At 36.0% G+C, this 18,640-nt stretch overlaps 1 protein-coding gene across 1 annotated transcript in view; it reads left to right on the top strand.

Moving 5' to 3' along the window:
• C9 (complement C9) overlaps nt 1–15,887 on the top strand; it is an 87,516-nt gene extending 71,629 nt beyond the window's left edge. Inside the window, exons 10-11 of the mRNA XM_023216468.3 lie at nt 11,806–12,034; nt 15,531–15,887. Coding sequence (XP_023072236.2) covers nt 11,806–12,034; nt 15,531–15,565 — 264 coding nt within the window. The 3' untranslated portion in view covers nt 15,566–15,887. The remainder of the gene's footprint in view (nt 1–11,805; nt 12,035–15,530) is intronic.
• Nucleotides 15,888–18,640: the final 2,753 nt, after the last annotated feature.

The raw sequence follows: 18,640 nt of genomic DNA, 5'->3' as shown, positions 1-18,640 counted from the left end.
ATTGAAGCCATCTGGTCCTGGACCTTTTTTGTTGAAAGACTTTTTATTGCAGCTTCAATCTCTTTACTTATTATTGGGCTATTCAGGTTTTCTATTTATTCTTGGTTCAAACTCGAGAGGTTGTATGTGTTCAGAAATTTATCAATTTTCTCTAGGTTTTTTAATTTGTTGGTTTATAGTTGTTCATAGCAGTATCTAATGACCCTTTGTGTTTCTGTGGTATCTGTTGTGATGTCTCTATTTTTGCTTCTGGTTCTATTTATTTGGGGCTTCTTTTTTCTTTTTCTTAGTCTAGCTCTTGTTTATTTATTTTGTCTTTGTTTGTTTGTTTGTTTTTTTATTATACTTTATGTTCTAGGGTACATGTGCACAATGTGCAGGTTTGTTACATACGTATACATGTGCCATGTTGGTGTGCTGCACCCATTAACTCATCATTTACATTAGGTATATCTCCTAATGCTATCCCTCCCCACTCCCCCAACCCCACAACAGGCCCCGATGTGTGCTATGAGTGAGAATATGCAGTGTTTGGTTTTCTGTTCTTGCAATAGTTTGCTGAGAATGATGGTTCCCAGCTGCATCCATGTCCCTACAAAGGACACAAACTCATCCTTTTTTATGGGTCATAGTATTCCACGGTGTATATGTGCCACATTTTCTTAATCCAGTCTGTCATTGATGGACATTTGGGTTGGTTCCAAGTCTTTGCTATTGTAAATAGTGCTCCAATAAACATACGTGTGCATGTGTCTTTATAGCAGCATGATTTGTAATCCTTTGGGTATATACCCAGTAATGGGATGGCCGGGTCAAACAGTATTTCTAGTTCTAGATCCTTGAGGAATTGTCACACTGTCTTCCACAATGATTGAACTAGTTTACAGTCCCACCAACAGTGTAAAAGTGTTCCTATTTCTCCACATCCTACTCAGCACCTGTTGTTTCCTGACTTTTCAATGATCGCCATTCTAACTGGTGTGAGATGGTATCTCATTGTGGTTTTGATTTGCATTTCTCTGATGGCTAGTGATGCTGAGCATTTTTTCATGTGTCTGTTGGCTGCATAAATGTCTTCTTTTGAGAAGTGTCTGTTCAGATACTTTGCCCACTTTTTGGTGGGGTTGCTTTTTTCTTGTAAATTTGTTTGAGTTCTTTGTAGGTTCTGGATATTAGGTCTTTGTCAGATGAGTAGATTGCAAAAATTTTCTCCCATTCTGTAAGTTGCCTGTTCACTCTGATGGTAGTTTCTTTTGCTGTGCAGAAGGTCTTTAGTTTAATTAGATCCCATTTGTCAATTTTGGCTTTTGTTGCCATTGCTTTTGGTGTTTTAGACATGAAGTCCTTGCCCATGCCTATGTCCTGAATGGTATTGCCTAGGTTTTCTTCTAGGGTTTTCATGGTTTTAGGTCTAACATTTAAGTCTCTAATCCATCTTGAATTAATTTTTGCATAAGGTGTAAGGAAAGGATCCAGTTTCAGTTTTCTACTTATGGCTAGCCAATTTTCCCAGCACCATTTATTAAATAGGGATTCCTTTCCCCATTTCTTGTTTTTGTCAGGTTTGTCAAAGATCAGATGGCTGTAGATGTGTGGTATTATTTCTGAGGACTCTGTTCTGTTCCATTGGTCTATATCTCTGTTTTGGTACCAGTACCATGCTGTTTTGGTTACTGTAGCCTTGTAGTATAGTTTGACGTCACGTAGCATGATGCCTCCAGCTTTGTCCTTTTGACTCAGGATTGTCTTGGCAATGTGGGGTCTTTTTTGGTTCCATGTGAACTTTAAAGTAGTTTTTTCCAATTCTGTGAAGAAAGTCATTAATAGCTTAATGGGGATGGCATTGAATCTTAAATTACCTTGGGCAATATGGTTATTTTCACGATATTGATTCTTCCTATCCATGAACATGGAATGTTCTTCCACTTGTTTGTGTCCTCTTTTATTTTATTGAGCAGTGGTTTGTAGTTCTCCTTGAAGAGGTCCTTCACATTCCTTGTAAGTTGGATTCCTAGGTATTTTATTCTCTTTGAAGCAATTGTGAATGGGAGTTCACTCATGATTTGGCTTTCTGTTTGTCTGTAATTGGTGTATAAGAATGCTTGTGATTTTTGCACATTGATTTTGTATCCTGAGACTTTGCTGAAGTTGGTTATCAGCTTAAGGAGATTTTGGGATGAGATAATGGGGTTTTCTAAATATACAGTCATGTCATCTGCAAACAGGGACAATTTGACTTCTTCTTTTCCTAATTGAATACCCTTTATTTCTTTCTTTTACCTGTTTGCCCTGGCCAGAACTTCCAACACTATTTTGAATAGGAGTGGTGAGAGAAGGCATCCCTGTCTTGTGCCAGTTTTCAAAGGGAATGCTTCCAGTTTTTGCCCATTCAGTATGATATTGGCTGTGGATTTATCATAAATAGCTCTTATTATTTCGAGATATGTTCCATCAATACCAAATTTATTGAGAGATTTTAGCATGAAGGGCTGTTGAATTTTGTCAAAGGCCTTTTCTGCATCTATTGAGGTAATCGTGTGGTTTTGTCTTTGGTTCTGTTTATATACTGGATCACATTTATTGATTTGCATATATTGAACCAGCCTTGAATCCCAGGGATGAAGCCCACTTGACCATGGTGGATAAGCTTTTTGATGTGCTGCTGGATTCAGTTTGCCAGTATTTTATTGAGGTTTTTTGCATCCATGTTCATCAGTGATATTGGTCTAAAATTCTCTTTTTTGTTGTGTCTCTGCCAGGTTTTGGTATCAGGATGATGTTGTCTTCATAAAATGAGTTAGGGAGGATTCCCTCTTTTTCTGTTGTTCAGAATAGTTTCAGAAGGAATGATACCAGCTCCTCCTTGTACCTCCGGTAGAATTTGGCTGTGAATCTGTCTGGTCCTGAACTTTTTTTTTTGATTGGTAGGCTATTAATTATTGCCTCAATTTCAGAGTCTGTTATTGGTTTACTCAGGGATTCAACTTCTTCCTGGTTTAGTCTTGGGGAGTGTATGTGTCCAGGAATTTATCCATTTCTTCTAGGTTTTCTAGTTTATTTGCTTAGAGATGTTTATAGTATTCTCTGATGGTAGTTTGTATTTCTGTGGGGTTGGTGATGATATCCCCTTTTTCATTTTTTATTGCATTGATTTGATTCTTCTCTTTTTTCTTCTTTATTAGTCTTGCTAGCAGTCTATCAATTTTGTTGATCTTTTCAAAAAACCAGCCCCTGGATTCATTGATTTTTCTGGAGGGTTTTTTTGTGTCTCTGTCTCCTTCAGTTCTGCTCTGATCTTAGTTATTTCTTGCCTTCTGCTAGCTTTTGAACGTGTTTGCTCTTGCTTCTCTAGTTCTTTTAATTGTGATGTTAGGGTGTCAATGTTAGATCTTTCCTGCTTTCTCTTTTGGGCATTTAGTGCTATAAATTTCCCTCTACACACTTCTTTAAATTCGTTCCAGAGATTCTGGTATGTTGTATTGTTTTTCTCATTGGTTTCAAAGAACATCTTTATTTCTGCCTTCATTTCGTTATGTACCCAGTAGTTATTCAGGAGCAAGTTGTTCAGTTTCCATGTAGTTGAGCATTTTGATTGAGTTTCTTAGTCCTGAGTTCTAGTTTGATTGCACTGTGTTCTGAGAGACAGTTTGTTATAACTTCTGTTCTTTTACATTTGCTGAGGAGTGCTTTACTTCCAACTATGTGGTCAATTTTGGAATAAGTGTGATGTGGTGCTGAGAAGAATGTATATTCTGTTGATTTGGGGTGGAGAGTTCTGTAGATGTATATTAGGTCCGCCTGGTGCAGGGTTGAGTTCAATTCCTGGATATCCTTGTTAACTTTCTGTCTCGTTGATCTGTCTAATGTTGACAATGGGGTATTAAAATCTCCCATTATTATTGTGTGGGAATCTATGTCTCTTTGTAAGTCTCTAAGGACTTACTTTATGAATCTGGGTGCTCCTGTATTGGGTGCATATATATTTAGGACAGTTAGCTCTTCCTGATGAATTGATCCCTTTACCATTATGTAATGGCCTTCTTTGTCTCTTTTGATCTTTGTTGTTTTAAAATCTGTTTTATCAGAGACTAGGATTGCAACCCTGTCATTTTTTGTTTTCCATTTGCTTGGTAGATCTTCCTCCATCCCTTTATTTTGAGCCTATGCGTATCTCTGCATGTGAGACGGGTCTCCTGAATACAGCAAACTGATGGGTCTTGACTCTTTATCCAATTTGCCAGTCTGTGTCTTTTAATTGAAGCATTTAGCTCATTTACATTTAAGGTTAATATTGTTATGTGTGAACTTGATCCTGTCATGATGATGTTAGCCAGTTATTTTGCTCGTTAGTTTGTGCAGTTTCTTCCTAGCATTAATGGTCTTTACATCTTGGCATGCTTTTGCAGTGACTGGTACCGGTTGCTCCTTTCCATGTTTAGTGCTTCCTTCAGGAACTCTTGTAGGGCAGGCCTGGTGGTGACAAAATCTCTCAGCATTTGCTTTTCTGTAAAGGATTTTATTTCTCCTTCACTGATGAAACTTAGTTTGGCTGGATATGAAATTCTGGGTTTAAAATTCTTTTCTTTAAGAATGTTGAATATTGGCCCCCACTCTCTTCTGGCTTGTAGGGTTTCTGCCGAGAGATCTGCTGTTAGTCTGATGGGCTTCCCTTTGTGGGTAACCTGACCTTTCTCTCAGGCTGCCCTTAACATTTTTTCCTTCATTTCAACTTTGGTGAATCTGACAATTATGTGTCTTGGAGTTGCTCTTCTCGAGGAGTATCTTTGTGTGTGTTCTCTGTATTTCCTGAATTTGAATGCTGACCTGCCTTGCTAGGTTGGGGAAGTTCTCCTGGATAATATCCTGCAGTGTTTTCCAACTTGGTTCCATTCTCCCCAGGTACACCAATCAGACGTAGATTTGGTCTTTTCACATAGTCCCATATTTCTTGGAGGCTTTGTTCGTTTCTTTTTGCTCTTTTTTCTCTAAACTCTTCTCACTTCATTTCATTCATTTGATCTTCAATCACTGATATGCTTTTTTTCCAGTTGATCGAGTCGGTTACTGAAGCTTGTGCATTTGTCATGTAGTTCTCGTGTCATGGTTTTCAGCTCTATCAGGTCATTTAAGGACTTCTCTACATTGGTTATTCTAGTTAGCCATTCGTCAAATCTTTTTTCAAGGTTTTTAGCTTCTTTGCGATGGGTTCGAACTTCCTCCTTTAGCTCAGAGAAGTTTGATTGTCTGAAGCCTTCTTCTCTCAACTCGTCAAAGTCATTCTCCATCCAGCTTTGTTTTGTTGTTGGCTAGGAGCTGCGTTCCTTTGGAGGGGGAGAGGTGCTCTGATTTTCAGAATTTTCACCTTTTCTGCATTGCTGTTTCCCCATCTTTCTGGTTTTATCTACCTTTGGTCTTTGAAGATGGTGACATACAGATGGGGTTTTGGTGTGGATGTCCTTTCTGTTTGTTAGTTTTCCTTCTAACAGTCAGGACCCTCAGCTGCAGGTCTGTTGGAGTTTGCTCGAGGTCCACTCCAGACCCCATTTGCTGGGTATTAGCAGCGGATGCTGCAGAAGAGTGAATATTGCTGAACAGCAAATGTTGCCATCTGATCATTCCTCTGGAAGCTTCGCCTCAGGGGTATACCCAGCTGTGTGAGGTGTGAAGTGTCAGTCTGCCCCTGGTGGGGATTGTCTCCCAGTTAGGCTACTTGGGGGTCAGGGACCCAGTTGAGCAGGCATTCTGTCTGTTCTCAGATCTCAAACTCTGTGCTGGGAGAACCAATACTCTCTTCAAAGCTGTCAGACAGGGACATTTAAGTCTGCAGAGGTTTCTGCTGCCTTTTGTTTGCTATGCCCTGTCCCCAGAGATGGAGGCAGGCAGGCTTCCTTGAGCTGCAGTGGGCTCCACCCAGTTTGAGCTTCCTCACCACTTTATTTACCTACTGACGCCTCAACAATGGTGGGCGCCCCTTCCCCAGCCTCGCTGCCACCTTGCAGTTAGATCTCATACTGCTGTGCTAGCCATGAGGGAGGCTCTGTGGGCCTGGGACCCTCTGAGCCAGGCACGGGATATAATCTCCTGGTGTGCCATTTGCTATGACCCATGGTAAAGCGCAGTATTAGGGTGGCAGTGACCCAGTTTTCCAGTGTTGTGTGTCACGGTTTCCCTTGGCTAGGAAAGGGAATTCCCTTCCCTATTGCGCTTCCTGGGTGAGGCGATGCCTCACCCTGCTTCGGCTCTCACTCAGTGAGCTGCACCCGCTGTCTTACACCCACTGTCCAACATGCCCTAGTGAGATGAACCCGGTACCTCAGTTGGAAATGGAGAAATCACCCATCTTCTGTGTTGCTCATGTTGGGAGCTGGAGGCTGGAGCTGTTCCTATTTGGCCATCTTGGACTAGCTCCACTGTCTTTCTTTAAAAATAAAAACTTTTAATCAACCTTTTGTTTCATTAATCCTTTGTATTTGTTTTCAGTCTCAATTTTGTTTATTTCTGCTCTGATCATTATTATCTCTTTCCTTCTACTATTTTGGGGCTTGGTTTGTTCTTGCTTTTCTAGCTCCTTGAAATGTATCATTAAGGTGTTTATTTGAAAACTTTCTAGATGTTTGAAGTAGACATTGATTTCTGTAAACTTCCCTCCCACCTTTTCTGTGTCAGTTTTGGTATGTTCTGTTTCTATTTTCACTTATTTCAAGAAATTTAAAATATTTCCTTCTTAATCTCTTAATTGATATAATGGTCATTCAGGAGCATGTTGTTTAATTTCCATGTATTCGTACAGTTTCCAAAGTTTCCCTGATTATTGACTTCTGGCTTTATTCCATGTGGTCTGAGAAGGTATTTAATATAATTTCAATTTACACAATTTTTTTGAGACTTCTTATGTTTTCTAACATATGATTAATCTTGGAAAATGTTCCACATGCTGATAAAAAGAATGTGTACTCCGCAGCTTTTGGGCAAATGTTCTGTAAATGGCTATTAAGTTCATTTGGTCTATGGTGCAGTTTAAATCCTGTGTTCTTTTTTGATTTTTCTGTTTAGATAATCTCTCCAACGCTGACAGTAAAATGTTGAAGTACCCAGATTTTATTTTATTGTTTCACTTTAGATCTAATATTTGCTTTATGTATCTGGGTGCTCCAGTGTTGGGTGCATATATATTTAAAATTGTTATATTTTCTTGCTGAATTGATCCCTTTATTATTATATAACATTATCCTTTTTCTCCTTTTTACAGTTTTTGACTTGCAGTCTGCTTTGTCTGATATAAGCATAGCTACTCTTGCTTGCTTTTGGTTTACCTTTGCATGAAATATCTTTTTCCATCCTTCACATTCCATCTATGTATGTCTTTACAGGTGAAGTGAGTTTCTCATAGGGAACATATAGTTGGCTATTATTTCTTTTTGTCCATTTAGCCTATCTATATCTCTTAAATGGGGTATTTAATTTATTTACCTTTAAGGTTATTATTGATAGGTGAGAACTTATCCCTGTCTTTTTATTGATTGCTTTCTGGTTATTTTGAATATCTTTTGTTTCTTTTTTTCTTGCTAGTTGTTTATTTTTGCACTTGAATGGCTTTCTGTAGCAATCTGGGCATGTGAGACCCCCTGGGCTTCCAACCACCACAGATGCCTTTCTGCTTCCCCCTGATCTCCAGCACTCTCCCTTTAACATTTCAGTTAAATCTTGTTTATTCATTACATTGTTCCTTTCTTGTCCCGACTACTCTTTTTTATTCAGTATGTTATATGATTCCATTTTATTTCCAGTATTGGCATATTACTCATGTCTCTTTTAAAACATATTTTTTACTCTGTTAACATATGATTCACAATGTACATCGTTAATTTATCATAGTCTGCCTTCAAATGATATTATGCTTCCTTATGTGTAGTGTAAAACAAATGCAACACTATATTCCCAAATCCTCCCTCCCATTTTTAATGCTATTTTCATCATATTGTATAATGAGTTTACAGTGTATGTATCTTTTACATACTTTAAAAAATTTTTACATACAGTATAAACTCATACTACAATACAACAACATTTGCTGTAGATAATGTATTGTTAGAACAATTAAAACTAGAAAGGTATATTTTGCCTTCATTTTAGTTATACTCAGAGCTCATGATTACTTTATGTAGGTTCAAATTTCAGTTCTTTGTGGTAATTCTACCTGAAAAATTTCCTTTGGCATTTCTTTTAGTGCACATCTGCTACTATCAAATTATCTTGGCTTTTGCATGTCTGAAAAAAAAATATTTTTTTCAAAGGCATTTCATTATGTATAAAATTCTAGGTTTACAGTTTGTGTGGGGTTTGGTTTTTTTTGTTTGGTTGTTTGTTTTGTCTTTTTGTCTTTCAGTACTTAAAGCCATTACCCCTTTGTCTTCTGGCTTGCATAGGTTTTAGATAAGCAGTATGCTGTAACTCTTATCTTTGACCTTCTGCTTGTAGCGTTTCCTTTCATTGTCATTGCCTTAAATATTTCCTTTTAATCTTTGGTTTTACACAGTATGAATGAGATGTGTTTGGATGTTTATTTTTTATTCTACTTGAAGTTCCCTAAATTTCTGGAGTCTATGATTTGATTATTTAATTACTTTTGAAAAATTCTTGGTCATTATGTCTTCAAATATTTCCTCTGCCACAATCACATTCTCATTCTCTCCCCCTGTTAACCCCTTCTTCTAACCTTTTCACTTTTTTCAAGGATTCCAGTAATGCATGTGCTAGGCTCTTTCATATTGCCCCATACTCTTGGATGCTCATTTCTGGGTTCCCTCCCTTCAACTCTTTCATCTCTTTGTACTTTAATTTGGCTAATTTCTACCAACCTTTTATCAAGCTTACTGATTCTTTCTTTTGCTGTGTCAAATCTACTGACAAACTCATCAAAGATATTTTCATCTCTTTTACCATGCTTTTTATTTTTTACATTTCCATTTGACTCTTTATAATATTATTGATTGTATCTAGTAAAGTCAAATTCAGTCTACTTTCAAAATACTCAGACCTGTTACTAAACTGTTTTTAAGATGTTCTCCACTGTCTTTTTTTTTTTAAGCAATTTTTCTCTGATAATACCTAAGTGCAAAATAATTTTTAACCTTAGTTTTTATTCATAAGATATATTGTTGTTTTTCACCAGGTCTGGAATATTCTCAGTCATCAGCTTTTCAAATATTGCTTCTTATTTATTCTGTCCTTTGTTCTCCTTCTGGGACTCAAAATACATGGATCTTTTCCCTTCCCACACTATCACTTGTGTTTCCTGCCCTCTTTCTGTATATCCCATCCTTTTGTCTCTCCATGCTTTATTGTCAATATTTTCTTCTTACCTATATTGCAATTCATTAAATTGCTTCAGTTTTATCACATTTGCTATTTAACTAATTCATTAATTTGTGTTCTAATATTTGTTTCTTTTTTTCAAATCTATTTTTAATAACTTCCAGTTCTTTGCTAAAATTTTCAGTCTTGTCTCTTATCTCCCTGTTTATGCAAACAGTTGGTTTAAAGTCTGATAATTGTTTGAAGTCTGATAGCACAAACATTGGCAGCCACCATAGCTGTTTCTATTTTCCATTATTTCCATTGGTCTCATTCGTGTTGTCTTATTTCCTTGTATGACTAGTTATTTTTACTGTGGGCTAAATACTGTACTTAAAATTGTTATAGGAGTAGCCTGATGCCTGGAATAATTTTGTATATTCATATATTCTTCCAAGCATATGTATTTATGTTCGAAAAGCTTCTAGGATCCCCACTAATGATCCAAGATTATTTTAATCCAAACTGGGCTACAGTTTCTGCCAGAGCTATCCTACTTCCACTTCCCTCTTAGTCCACAAATCAAGGGATAGCATGTCTACCTTGGTTGACCTGAATTCCAGTGTTTTCTCCTCAGCCCAGTAATGTATTCCTCTACCTCCTAGTCCCTCTGCTACCTCTTGCTGAGTTAGGAAATGTGTCAAGAGGACTAGTAGCCCTAGAATACTGGGCCCAACTCTTGGATTTCCACCTCCTCCCAGATCTCAGCTCTGTGATTTTTTATTTTCTTGTTAGTTCTCCAGGGTGTTTTAGCAGTTTTTAAAAAAAAAATGTTTGGTTTTATTTTGTTTAGCTTTTCTCATTGTCCTTAGGGAAAAGATGAGAAAGATGAGTCCACATTATTTAATCCATCAATCCATCATTACTCTTTTGCAGGAATTTGTGGGTTTTTGTTGTTGTTGTTGTTTGTTTGTTTTTTTCTTTTTGGCTCTGGGCTCTCTAGATTTTTATTTCTTTTAAGTTTTGTGGTCTCTTGTTTTAAAGTGCTCTGCCACCAAAGTGCCTCTATTTCTAACAGTTTATTCACTCAAACAGCTCTTGCTAGTTACTCAATTGAATTTGCTTAAATTAAGTGAACATATAAATTTCCCTGTATATGTTATACTATCTCCATTATAAGAACTTTTTAATTTTTTTCTATGATCATCAAGCTGCGCAATAGATCTCCTGAACTTACTGCTTCTATCTAACTAAAATTTTGTATCTTTGGAACAACATCTTCCCAACTTCCTCCTCTTTAAAAACTTTCAAAATTCTTTACTATATGCCTGGAATAGTCTTCTCTCTGCCTTGACACCTTCAAATCTCAGCTTAATATTTATTGACAAAGCTTTCCAAACTTCCTTGATTTCAGTATAGCAACTGTATATCTTACTGCAGGAATTTGAGTGTGCCAAATAAATAATTTTACTTCATTTTCTTCACTAATTTAATTTGATTTTAATTTGATTTTAACATGTTTTTCCATGTTGCTAGAAAATTTACCTTTCATTTATTTGTTGGACGGGGCTCAGGAAAATTTTTCCCTGTTGTCTAAATTGGTACAAGAATCCTGACACTTCTGTCTGGGAAATGGAGATATAATTTACATATGTCTTTAGTTCATCGTAGTCACCTTAATAACCTTATTGTTCAGGCTCACATGTTCACTAGAAGTCAAATATTTCCAATCCCTCCATGCCAGGCTTGCAAATAGAAATCACTGACAAGACTGGATTCCTGATATTTCATATGCAGCTTCTTTAAGGCACCCCACAGGTCCTGTTATCTCCCCAAATAGCTGCTAAATATCTAGCTATGGTTTCCTGTTATTTGAGGTATGTACTAACTTCTATCCCCTTTCCATTCTGGATGAATCTCTCTCCTTGGTGACATTCTTCTATATTCTTTCCCCAGCAAAAATTTCTCAATGAATTTAGACTTTTAGAGAGAGAGAGAGAAAAAAAAAAAAAAAAAAACAAGAAAGAAATAAGAAAAAGGCTGCCTTCAGGGTCATTCTGGACTTGGCCTTGCACACAACCCACCTCTTAGGCAAGAGATAGCAAGCATCTGGTTACCTTCTGGAAGAGAAGGAATAAGGCAGCAAAAGCAATTCACAAAATAATATGTCAATAAATTATCAAGCCAGAAGTTTAAGTCCCGCAGTTGTTCATTTTTAAAGCACACATAATACCTGTATTTTTGTAGCACCTATCACAGTTTCTATTTGAAATTTATGCATCATTATTTTATTAATATCAGTGTCCTTAACTCCATAATATGACCTCCCTGATAGCTGACATCTGGACTAGTTTTGATTATTTAAACGCTAACATCACATCTGGCAATAATATACATTCAATAAGCCTTTGTTGAATTAATGAATCAGTGAATGAATAATTATGTAAAGTGTATTCTACAAGCTCTCTCCATTAAAAAGGATCTAAAGTTAAATGTTTTGCTTCCTTTCAGCTGTCTCCTATATATAATCTGGTTCCAGTGAAAATGAAAAATGCACACCTAAAGAAACAAAACTTGGAAAGAGCCATTGAAGACTATATCAATGAATTTAGTGTAAGAAAATGCCACTCATGCCAAAATGGAGGTACAGCAATTCTAATGGATGGAAAGTGTTTGTGTACCTGCCCATTCAAATTTGAGGGAATTGCCTGTGAAATCAGTAAACAAAAAATTTCTGAAGGTGAGGACAATTTATTTGATGTGGTTAAAGACAAAAATATGTACTTTGAGGTTATTTAATTTGTAAACTAGCTCTTGAATTAATTTGTACTAAATCTCTAGATTATTTATATAAACAGAGGATAAAGATTGAGTGAATAGTGAAAATGGGTAAATCAGCCTTTATGTGTCATTTAACATATTCTACTTGTATATATTAAAATATAATTATAAACAAATAAATTATAATTGTTATATTACTCTTTAATTATACAAATATTCTTATGTAAGGTTTACAGAAATATAACAAGCATCCAGGTATTCACTATCTAGAATTGATGAATGTTAATACATATATATCATATATACTTTATATAAATGTATATATTATATACTGTGCATATATACGCGTTTATGTGTAAAGACATAGACATATATACTTCAAAACCTTTTTTAAGAAGCAACAATAATACATCCAATTAATTACTTTGTACCACATCCCTGCCCCCCCCAAGAAATTCTATTGCCTTTTCTCTCTTCTATTGCTCAGATACAATCATTTTCACTAAGTTTGTATGTATCTTTCCAGTTCATATTTTTGTGCTTGTACTAAATAGGTACCAATGAAAAATACGTGATATTTTTTTTTTAAATTTTATATAAATGATATTCACTAGATTTTTATTTTGCATTTTTAACTGTATTGGTGTTTTTAAAAACTGAGATTCTGTATTGTATTTTAAAGTTAATTCTAAGGAAACATATTATTTTACTTTTAAAAATATTTGTATTATGAATGTAAAGGGTATATGTGAAGGTTTGTTACAAGGATATATTGCATAACGGTAAGCTTTGGGCCTCTGGTGTACCTATCACCCAAATAGTGAACATTGTACCCAATAGGTAATTTTTCAACCCTCATCCGCCTCCCATCCTCACCATTTTTGGACTCCCCATTGTTTATTATTTCCTTCTTATGTCCATACAAACCCATTGTTTAGCTCCCACTTATAAGCGAGAACATGTGGTATTTGATTTTCTATTTCTGGGTTATTTCACTTAGGGTAATGACCTCCCACTCCGTCCATGTTGCTCCAAAAGACATGATTTCATTCTCTTTTATGGATGAATAATATTCTGTGGTGCATATGTACCACATTTTCTTTATCCAATCATCCATTGATGGATATGAAAGTTGATTCCATGACTTTGCTATTGTAAATAGTGCAGCAGTAAACATATGTGTGCAGATGTCTTTTTCATATAAAGATTTATTTTCCTCTGGGTAGATACCCAGTAGTGGGACTGTTGAGTTGACTGGTAGTCCTATTTTTAATTTTTTGAGAAATCATCTCTATTCTCTTACCATATACAAAAATTAACTTGAGATAGATGAAAGACTTACATGTAAGATCTGAAACTATAAAAATCCTAGAGGAAAATCTAGGAAAAACTCTTCTGGACATTGGCCTAGACAAATAATTTATAACTAAGACCTCAAAAGCAAATGCAATAAAAATAACAATAGACAAATAGGACTCAATGAAACTATTTTACTTCTTACAAGTAAACATGACTTTAGCCATGTTTCTAATACTAAGAGTTTAGGCTTAGTCTTTCATTCTGGTAGAATTATTCAGACTCCTAATATATAAGTGAGATCCTAGTCCAAGTGTTAATATCACAAGGTTAGCTAGTAAGATCAACTTTCTATGGCAATCATTGTTTGAACAAATACAGTTTCCTGCAACAAAATTCCAGAACAATTATGTAGCTTCCTAAAGCAAAGATTCACAGCCTCGTTTATCGTTCAACCATACTTTCATCTCTTGCAATACAAATTTTTAATATTTTAAGAATTGTTTACACTTCTTAGCAAATGGCTTAGAAACTCAATGTGATGACAAAATATGTAAGTTAGAATTTATTTTAAATTTTAGAATAATTGACTTATAAATGTATGCTAACTCTGTCTCTCATTTATCTAAAGTCTCATCTAGTGTTTGCATTCCAAAGAAACATTCTTACTCTCCAAAAATTTATACTACTTGGTATTTGGAACTTCTATTTTCTACCTATTTCTCTCTAGGTAGAATATTCTGCTGATTTCTCTGTGATTTCTTTAGTTCTATCTTCTAATTTTCTAGTTCTTTTATTCAACTATATATAGTCTATCCATTTGCTGACCTATTGAGATTATTTTAAAATTATTTTTCTAAAATTTTGATTTGGTTATTTTTCAATTTTCTTTTGTCTTGTTTTTTCTCTTGTCTAGTTTACTAGATTATTTTCCTACCTTTATGTCTTTCAACATGTTAAATATATCTTCATGGAATTCTTTCAAATTGTTCCGGTATATATAGTTTCTGCAGTGCAATTCTCTGCTAAATCTACCAATTCATTCTTATGGCACATTATTCATTCTTCAGTACTTAGTGATTTTTTATTACAAGTTTAGTTTTTGGTGGGAATTATTTCCTGTGGAAACCCTATCTTCCCTGGATAATGAATGTGTTCCTAGGGTTAGTTTGTTTCTTAGGAGGTCCCATCATTTTCATCAGACTTGCACTAGATTTTTATGTAAATTTCTTGGTTCAGGTTCCATTACGTTGTATTTCATAGATAACGAATATCAAGGTCCCTTCCCCAATATATAAAATTATCTTAGATCACTAGGCATTGTTTGGTTGATGTTTCAAACCTGACCCAGGATGGCCCACCAGCTTCTTGCTGAGACATTAGACATTTTCTTGCCGAATTTTTCCTTAAGGTAGATCTTCCAAGCATCCATTTTGACATAGAATGTTCTAGTTTCCAATTTATACTAGCCTACTCCCATGATGAGATTGAAAACCATAATACATCATCTTTCTTTTTCTATACCATTTACTTAGCCTGGAATGCTTCCAACTTTCTCTCCGTCAACTAACCGAACCTCCTTCTCCCTTATTCCTTGTGTGTGTTTCTACTCCTAGACCAATGGTTCTCAACCAGGTTGGTCATTGGATTCATCTGGTTCACTTCCTTAAAGAAAAAAAAAAAAAGAAACAAAACAAAGTGAATGTCTATCCTAAGCCAATTAAACAGAAGTAGCTATGGTAGATCCTACCTGGGCATGGGTTTTTTGTTTTCTGAATTAAAAAAAAAAAAAAAATCTACTGGTTATTCTAATCTTTAGCCAGGGTTAAAAACCTCTATTCTGAACCCAGGCCAATTTGCATATCTTTGATGAAACCTTTTCCAATTTCTCCAGGAATCAGTTCTCTATCTGTGCTCCCTGAGAACTTTCCCTCTGTTTTTCCAGCACTAATCACATTGACTCTCTGTATACAAGATAAATAGCCCTTTCTAGTATGAGAATGTGCCTTATGCCTTAAACCACATTCTATTCCCAGCACCTAGACAGTATGGCACAATGTGGTGCAACAGGATAAGAAGGTGAAAAAGTGGATGGGTGGATGGACCAAAAGTAAAATCCTATTGATGATGAACATTTGATACTTGTTTGTTTTCTCTAGGATTGCCAGCCCTAGACTTCCCCCACGAAAAATAGAACTGTTGGCTTCTCTGAGCTCCAGTGGAAGAAAAGAACACTAGGACCTTCAGATCCTACCCCTGAAGATAATCTTAGCTGCCAAATAAATAGCAACATGCTTCATGAAAATCCTACCAACCTCTGAAGTCTCCTCTCTTAGGTCTATAATTTTTAAAAAAATTTTTCTTTCTTAAACTCCTATGATGTTTCCATTTTTTATTCCCTAATGAGGGGTCAACAGTGAAATATGCCAGAATTGCTTTCTCCCACAGACAATGCCAATCTCTTCTAAAAAAACAAAATTAAATTAAAACAGAATATTGGTTTAAAAAACTCAAAGTAATTGTCAAACTGCTTTGTATGGTTAACATATTCTGCCAAGTCCATGACCACAAATCTGTACCATGCAATTTAACTCTTATTGACATTGTTGTGTTTGGTTTGGTTATTTGCTTAGGTGTGCATACATTCATTCAGCAAATACTGAACACCAGCCACCTGCACAGCAGTTGCTTTTACTAGTCTTAACTCTACCATTTATATCTATGTGTCCAAGGGGGAAAATGTGTTATATTTGTAACCAAAAACTACTAGTTTACCAGAGGCTGGAAGGGTAGTGGGGAAGGGAGATAAAGAGGAGATGGTTAATACAAAAATCCAGTTAGATGAAAGGAATAATATATACAGTGTTCAGCAGCACAATAGAGTGACTATAAACTATTAGCTTAAATTATGTGAAATTGCCTCTATTTGATCATATTTTACAAGAAAAAAAATCAATTTTATATAGTCCAACTTAATACCTAGGCTTATGAGTAGTATAAGGTAAGGTTACCTACCTGAGAAGCTGATTAACATTGGTTGTACAATCTTATCCATTAGAGAACATGGTATTTAGGGTCTGAGACCTTTTGAAAAGGTCTGAAAACTCTTTAAGAAAAGGAAAGAAAGAAAGAAAAGAGGAAAAATATCAAAATAAAAAAGTACAAAATCAAATTTAATAAATGCTTAGACATCAGCATGTGTCATGTTAACTTTATTGTTAATATTAATACACATTTCACACTTTTATAAATAAATTATATTACTTTCCCTCACTTGGCAGAAATTCTCAAGAATGCATTTAATTGCTGGGAGATAATAGTAACTAAATTACCTACATGCAAATAATAATAAATAAAGCAAAGTTTTCAAAAATTATTTTCAAAATTATTTTTAAATAGCAAAAAAAAGATTACTGGATGTGGGATGTATTTTAATATGTTAGGTATGATATGGAGATCATGCTGATAAATGTACCCTGACCCTTAAGAGTCTTGCATTTGCCCTGGGAGCTCCAGAGAAGTCCTGTTCACTGCCCTTCAAAACACTGTGTGAATTAGAGAGGAGTAAGATTTGTTAAATGTATATAAATACTGAACTCTGTTCTTGAACAAGCCACTATTGAGAGAGTTTTTGATGGAGAGCATCTGGCTTAAGGCTGTTATTAGAGCAACACCTGAGAATTCCTTCCACCCTTAGGAATTACGAATGCCAAACAATAAAAGAGCTGAGCCTTGACCAGACCCCCCTAGGGCTAGCTTAATGATTTATCGGAGTCCTTTCTAGGGTAATGAATAGCAGGAACAGCCCAGGTTCACACTTGATGGAGAGTCCTCCAACTTCTTGCCAAAGGTAGTATAGCTGATGATAGAGCATCTCCAGCAGGGAGCACCATTGAGACACCAGAAACTGCTCAGCAGTAATCAACACAGAGCAGAAAGTCTCCAGGCTTCAACTAAGGGAGAATCTCTAGAAACCGGGAAAGATGAGGACCTACTAGGCCTAGCATGGGTCATCGTGGACTGTTGTTTGGAGAGAGCAGATGTAGCTTAGTTGCCCACATGGAGCGCATTATAGGTGCCCCCTACCCCACATGCTCTCTGAGGGGGTGCACCACCAATTCAAGGAAAGGGACAGGTGAAGACAACAGCCCTGTGAAGTCCAGGACAGAAAGTTGAATCATTATACTAAATCACTATCAAAAAAAGTTAGAGAAGTGGGATGGGTATTTATGTTCACTAGGGCCTGATGGATAAATGAAGCTCAGAGTCTTGCTACATTTTTACACTTTTCCCTTTTTATACCCAAAATTCACTTATGCATTCTACTGATCACAGAGTAGACAGTCAACATACACCTGTTGTCTAATGTTTGATGTGTGAGTCACAGCATTCTCACCCTGGCTTTATACAATTGTCTCCCCTGCAAGGCCTTTTGATGGTTTTATGGGACCCAGCAATAGCGTCTCCTAAATTCATCTCCCAATATTTACTTATGAAAACAGCCCCAAATGGTAGATGATATGGTCTGGCTCTGTGTTGCCACCTAAATCTCATGTCAAATTGTAATCCCCATGTGTCGAAGGAGAGACCTGGTAAGAGGTGATTGGATCATAGGGGCAGTTTCCCCCGTGCTTTCCTTGTGATAGGTGAGTCAGTTTTCACAAGAACTGATCAAAGGCTAGTTTGGTTTTTTTCCTTAATGAAACAATTTGTATACACACACACATAATTCACAGGACAGTCAAATATCTGTCCTATGACAGATATTTGGCCCCCACCCTTTGCTCTTCCACCCCCAACTCATGCCCATTACTTACCATTATGCTAAGAGCAGCAAAATGGCCCAAGAAAAGGGGAAGGCATGGCTACTTAACAATGGGCAAGTTACTAAACCCCTAAGCCCTAAAATATGCTCAGCGATAATAATATCTCTTTCATAGAATTGTTAGGTTGATTTACTGAGATCATTTATGCTGTAACTGAATGGAAATGCAATAAATAGTAATAATGGCTATTACTATTATGAGAACGCAGGACTATTAGTCAAAAATCTTCAAAGCGTAACTCTAACATTTGTGATATTAGATACATCAGTGTATTTTCCAACTTTTTTGGCCTAATCCTCTGTTGGGACAAAAACTGGGAATGAAGAAAGGAAGGAAGGAAAGGCAGAGACAGAGACAGAGAGAAGAAAGAAAAAGGAAAGAAAGAAGAAAGAAAATGAAAGAAAGAAAGAAAGAAAGAAAGAAAGAAAGAAAGAAAGAAAGAA

This window comes from Piliocolobus tephrosceles, chromosome 4 (genome assembly GCF_002776525.5).
Source record: "Piliocolobus tephrosceles isolate RC106 chromosome 4, ASM277652v3, whole genome shotgun sequence".
In the NCBI taxonomy this organism is placed as follows: Eukaryota; Metazoa; Chordata; class Mammalia; order Primates; family Cercopithecidae; genus Piliocolobus; species Piliocolobus tephrosceles.
The sequence above is the reverse complement of the archived record's forward strand: the minus strand, read 5'-3'. Positions and strand labels throughout refer to the sequence as shown.